The sequence below is a fragment of the Echinops telfairi genome, unplaced genomic scaffold, assembly GCF_000313985.2.
Source record: "Echinops telfairi isolate 266 unplaced genomic scaffold, ASM31398v2 ScPeMD7_14;HRSCAF=57, whole genome shotgun sequence".
Lineage (NCBI taxonomy): Eukaryota > Metazoa > Chordata > Mammalia > Afrosoricida > Tenrecidae > Echinops > Echinops telfairi.
Genome location: NW_022103911.1, coordinates 1,283,346 through 1,289,462, shown reverse-complemented (window position 1 = coordinate 1,289,462; position 6,117 = coordinate 1,283,346). Strand labels below are relative to the sequence as shown.

General features: G+C 43.4%; 1 protein-coding gene across 2 annotated transcripts; it reads right to left on the bottom strand.

The window, feature by feature from the left end:
* Positions 1 to 1,853: 1,853 nt before the first annotated feature.
* SPRY1 (sprouty RTK signaling antagonist 1) lies at positions 1,854 to 6,020 on the bottom strand. Of its 2 annotated transcripts, none has more exons than XM_045287393.1 (2): positions 5,326 to 6,020; positions 1,854 to 4,087 (listed from the first exon to the last, which is right to left on the bottom strand). In XM_045287393.1, exons 1-2 carry the CDS (start codon positions 5,340 to 5,342, stop codon positions 3,073 to 3,075), a joined length of 1,032 nt encoding a protein of 343 aa, XP_045143328.1. In that variant the 5' UTR covers positions 5,343 to 6,020; the 3' UTR covers positions 1,854 to 3,072. The 2 variants fall into 2 exon arrangements, with proteins under 2 accessions (XP_045143328.1, XP_004711903.1); XM_004711846.3 differs by having other exon boundaries at positions 5,503 to 6,020.
* Positions 6,021 to 6,117: the final 97 nt, after the last annotated feature.

Genomic DNA, 6,117 nt, shown 5'->3' with positions numbered 1-6,117 from the left:
CTTGAACTGCTGATCTTGCCACCAGGGCTCCTTTGCTTTTCGTTAGGCAGTATCAAATGAATGCCAAAGGCATAGGAAGTCATTTCCGCTTTCCGGCTTCTCTTAAATTCTTGAGGACTTCAAAAATTCTTGTAGGACGTTAGAATGCTGGTGATCAGTTTTAGGTTCAACAAGCCCACGACTCACCATCCCTGAGGAGGGCACACGCTAATATGCTTTTCCTCTCGGGTTTAACAAACCATCCCAGCAGAGGAGGAAATTTTGAATCAAAGTGTCTACGCTTTGCCACCTGACAAGCCTCTGTTAGCAATCTGAACCTGTAACCTATTGCTGCTTCTCAATCTGAGCCTGACATCCCGCCACAGTCCTACACAGCTCGGGGAGGCGCAGACCACCGTCCTAACAGTGCAGCTCCATGTATTCAGCAGATGGCCAGAAGTTGAAACTCCACAGCACACCTCATTCTCATAAAAGTTATAAATTTCTTTCAATAAAAGCTACAGCTTCTTAGACTGGTTATTACAGCTACAGCTCTGACACCAACTCCTAATTACACCAAAGGTCTGAATCACAGAAAAAAAAAACCACGCAATATTTTGAGGCAGGCTATGTTTATATATTTCATTAAAGGAGCCAAATTTCAGCCCGGTATTCTAAATACTGACGGATGGATGATAACATCACATAACTTGAGTACCGGAAGAAATAAAGACTCAAGTTCAAAGTCTGAAATGCCATGAATTGTGAAGTATTTCTTAAAACACATTCATTTTTAAAGAATCTTTCTGCTTTCAGAGAGTAGAGAAAACCTTTGCTTATATCGAATGTCAAAATGCCAACAAAAAGGTTTAATGACTTGCTTGATGAAAAAGAATTAAAACAAATTTCTACCCCATACACCGTGTCTGATATAAAACAGGCAAAGCCTATTCACAAAGTACAAACCATCTAAGTGTACATGATCAAAGTCAAAAGCTGGGTCCGATTTTAGTTGTGATAGCCTGGGTTCCAATGATGTCAGCATCTTATTCTGAAGATGTGGATAATGTTCAGAATGTCGAATACTTGGATCTGATAAATTGCTGTTCATACCGATCCAGACTCAGTTTTGTTCAGTTCCTCGGGCGAGGTGAGAGATTAGGCAAACCTGAACCCAATGAGCCTAGCTATGGAGTGGTTTCCCCAGGTTAAATATGAAGATTTCAAAATAGTTACCTTTTCTAAAGTTTCAGGCCTTTTATATGTCTTATTACAAAAGACATGACGAACTGCAACTTGATCGGGCCACATTAAAGACTTATTAAAGGCGATGAAAAGGTAAGGACAGGGATGTTTTTAAGACATTTCTCTGATCGTGTGAACTATTCCCTTGGCGCACATGCTAACTTACAAAACGTTTTCCTGCCGTGACAGTGGAAGAATCTCCCACTGTGTCTACAGAAGTAGTTCTTGAAAGTCTTGCTGACAAAAAAAAAAAAAAAGTCTTGCTGACAGAGGCTAATTTCATGTTTTAGCTCAAGAGAGTTCAGACCAATATTTTTCAAAACATTCAGGTAGGCTACCGTTTCAAGAACCCCTGACATATACAAATACTTGTGCTTACAGTTATTCCAAAAATATGAAGTATTTGTTCATATTAATAACCCCAAACTTGACACTTTCTTAAGCAATTCACTTGGACATTTGTCTAAAGAACATTTGAAATAGGACTTGGGTTACCAAGATAATCCACTGAGCTTCCGGGGAACATGCAGTGTCTTCAGAGAAAGAACTAGAATGCATGTGGATGAAGGGTCAGAGCACATGACCCACGGCATCTGAATAGTCCGAGCTAAGAAATGAAGAACTCAAGAGACAGTTTCATTAATTAATATATTTTCTGCATTAGAGTTAACATATGTACTTTCTTGGTGTCACCGTATTTTCCGTTAAGTATTGATACTTTGTTATATTCAGACATGGGTACATTTCAACAGTCTTTTGCAATAAATATCATAAAATAATAGAGATTCGCATAATAAATATTCTTTACAATAAAAAAGTTTAACAGACTTTTGTCTTAAAAATAGTCAGAATTCAACTTTGTGATTTATACATAAAATATACAAAAAGCACCACAATTTGTGGTTAAGGCGATGAAAACACAGAGAAGATTAGAATTACTCCGCAGCTAACTAACCCAGGGCCCAAAAACACCATTAAGGAGCCAAGATCACTTCAGGCAGCATAGTTCTGTGACATCTATAGATTCATCAGCTATAAATACCAAGTTCAGCTATCCAAGTGCCCTCGATGACAACAATGGGAGGGAGGGGAGAGAAAGAGTATGGGTGCTGGAGGCAGTTGAGTCCTGCAAAACTATGAAGGCTGGAATAAGGATGAGCACGGTACACACACTGGGTCTCCAATGTGAAGGCTGACACTGTAAAGCGAATCTAAAATTACACAGAAAGGAAAAAAGAGGGACTGGCATCATTAGAAAAAGTTCACACCGAAACAGAAGGGAGAGCAATGAGGGGCAAGAAGGCAAAGTGGTTAAAGGAAAAATTTTATGTTATAACAAAAATATATCCCCCATGCTACTCAAGGGTCCAATGCTATGAAGACAGCCCTAAGAGGAGACAGATTCAATACATAGCTTATTTCAGCAATTAAACGGTCACTTCTTTAAAAACCAATGTCCCTGTTCCCACAGTACCCCGCCCCAAACTACTTTAAATCCTTGTAGCCTGGGATGGGGGGTGGGGTGGGGGGTGTTCATGTGTACAACTTTAGAAAGTTGCTTGCAGAACAAAAAGGCTACACCAAAGCCCACTGGCTCTCAACGCCCCTCAAGTGGATGGCTGAGGCTCTCATGGTAAGTGGGAACCAGGCAGTTTCACAGTCCACGTTCACTGAAGAGCATCCATGAGAGTCGAGTAAAATCCATGAGTCAAACCTTAGGAACCAGGAAGGAGAAGATGGGAACCGGAGGAGTTTTCAAAAGAAAAACCAGTATCTAGAAGGATCTGTTTGTATAACAGCCATCATGTGAAAGCTAGACGTTCAGGAGGCTCAACCCACCTCCAAAAATCATGATGGTTTACCCTGAGCCCGGGAGGGGCAGCTCTCCAGTTTACAATAGACCGTGTTGGAGTTCTTGCATCTGCACCCCGGACGGTGGATCCAGTCATAACAGCCCCTGCACAGTTTCAGGCATCCTTTAGCGGGAGGATAGCAGAGTAAGCAAGGTAAAAAGAGAGCCATCGCCCCCATGCACAGGTACCGAGAGCAGCAGTGTGACTGTGTGCAGGAGCAAGGGTTATCCGAGTAAGAATCCCCCTCGTCGTCATTGGAGCAGTGGTAGAAGATGCCCTTGACTAAGCACATGCAGGTTCCGTATTCCACCATGCTTTCAGCAGAGCAAAGGCACTGCCGATTGCAGGCCAGACAGGACGGCAGGGTCCTGGGAGCTGTGCATTCTCCACACTTGCATTTCCCACACTGTTCGCAGATGAACTTGTGCTGCGTGACGTCCTCTTTCAAGGAACCCTTCAGGTCATCCACAATCAGTTGCTTGGGCTGGGTCCGGATTGCCCTCTCAGACCTGTGCCCAGGGCCTGGTCTGGCTGGTGGTGACCTTCCCAGCAGTCCCTGCTCAGAAGAGGCACTGCTGTTGCTCCCAGAACTGGCTGCACTTCCAGTGCTGGTGGATCTGCTCAGAATGGGGCCCCTGGCATTATTTGTGAGTCCTGAATGTCCCAGGTGGCTGGTAAGTCGATGCTCATAGTTATTATTCACATTAATTGGTATAATTTCATGAGTCCGTTCATGCTTGTCTTGCCTTGGTGCTGTTCGAGGAACGGGTCTTTTCACCACGGAAGGCCCTTCTGTGTACTCATTGCTACCTCGGATGGCCTTGATCTGGTCCAAGGACAAGATAGCAGCAGGCGGGATCTCCCTCTCATAGTCTAATCTCTGCCGGCTCTCCAAGGAGGGCTGCTGGATCACAACTAAGGAACTGCCACTGCCATGTTGATTTTGGGGATCCATGTGTAGTGATCTTGAACTCTGGCAATCAGTAGGAACCTGGCATGCATCTGAAATCCTAAAAGGAAATCAAAGATGAAAAAAATGAGAGCGAGAACAAATGACAGGAAGCATCTCCCCCCAGCCCCCACCGGGGTGGGCGCTGGGGGTGGGGGCGATCCTGTCAAGTCACAAATTGCCTAAACCACCTGGTAATGATCTCCATCAACGGATTACAGTGATGCCGGGGTCCTGGCTAGCGGCCAAGTCCAAGGGAGGCTGGGGACCACATCATAGAAAGAAAGACCCCATGCCCTAAAATTGAGATGTTTTTCTGATTTTTCAAAAGGGGCATGAAGAGGAAGCACTGCCTTCCGGTGGGTGGATCTAACAGACACTAAGGAATGGAGTATGCCATTCAAAGGTACTATTTATTATTCACTACCAGCACCAGAACAGCCGTCCTCCACAGAAAACTGTCCATTCATCAGCGGCTCTCCTAGAGAAAAGTATCATTTCTTCTTAAAAGTAAGGATAGCTATAGTGCTGTGGCCTTCTTGTTTGCTATTGCAAGCCTACTCATGATGAGAAAACTCACTGAAGATACTTCATGCATTTTCCAAAACGAGTACATCTACCAGTAAAGGAAATGTCTCAAATAAAATGGAGTCTCCAAGAGGTCAGTTTCTGCAGAACTCAGGATTAGGAAGCTAGCTCGCTATTAATCTTTGAGATACAAAAAACCAACAGAAACACAAAAAATTCATGGTACGTTTCTGCAAATGTTAAAGAATATTCACATTTGAAATCGCATAATTAAATAAGGGCGTACTCAGGTTAATGCAATACCATAACTTGTATATACAAATAAGTGTTAGGCCTTCAAAGTGGCATGGAGAAATCCTGACCCTTTTAATTATCTGTATTTTTTTTCCCTTTTAAAACCCTGCATTTACATGACAGACCTCAATCTTCAAAAGCACTCCCAACTCAGAATCAATGTGCTTCTTGTAACAAATTGAGCACGCTAGTCTCCTAATAAAAATAAGCACTTGTTTTCATCCCAATAGTAAATTAATTGTCATTTATACTGTACTCTTCATTAAGCAACCTACCCAAACATGAAAGCATTTCCATTTTCAGACTATAGCAATCTGGTATCATTTTCCACACAAATTCTTTTCAAAGTCTGCAGATGCAACCCACTTCAAGAGTGAAAAGCAGACATTTCCCATCAACTCCTCGAGCCTAAACTTGCCATATTTATAAACAGACCAGAAAGCAGTCTGTTTCATTTGCTACAATTAAAGGACCTACCCCAGGACTATACCCATCTCTTGCAGCTTCTCTTGTGTTCACAACGTGCAACTTGCAACTGTCCAATTTTTTCTACCATCTCTGTATCTGCGGGCAAATACATTCACAACCTGAAGGTCTTAGTCCTAGCGTCTTCTAGAACCTTACAAAACATTCAATCATTTCTCTCAAACCAACCTTTCCTCCTCGCGAAGAACTCGGTTAACCCAATGCTTTGACAGCAAAAAGGGTATTTTTCTTAAAGAGTACTAAATTAGATTTCACGAAAGTAAAAAAACAAAAACACGGCGAAGAACTTGAATAATGTCATCAAAACACAGGCACAAGTTCGACTTGTTGTAAAAGAAGAGTTGTGACCAAGTTCACGCAGGCTGGTAGGTTACCAGGTAAAAAGTAAAACAAACAAACAAACAAAGAAAACCAGTCGTTGCTTGTCCGAAGAAATGCCCGTTTTCAAGCAGCGACAGTCTTCGGTCTGGTACACCAAACGCTCTCGGTCAAGTGTTTTCCCAAAGAAAACACGGGTCAAAGACAGACTACCTCGGCGGACAATCGCATCACAGCCTGGGTTCCCAGCACCGGGCCTGCGCATCCCCCACCAAGGTGGGCTTTCCTTTTCCTGTCTTGCTCTTTACAAATCAGGGAGCGCCTTCAGATTCACGCCCCCCTCCCCCAATCCAGCCCCCGGCACGAATGATGGTCAATAAACCGTTCTGTCTGTACGTCAAAGAAGCAGCTTGATTCGCGAAGGGCCGAGATGAAATCATCGTGGCGGGGGGAGGGGGGAAGAGG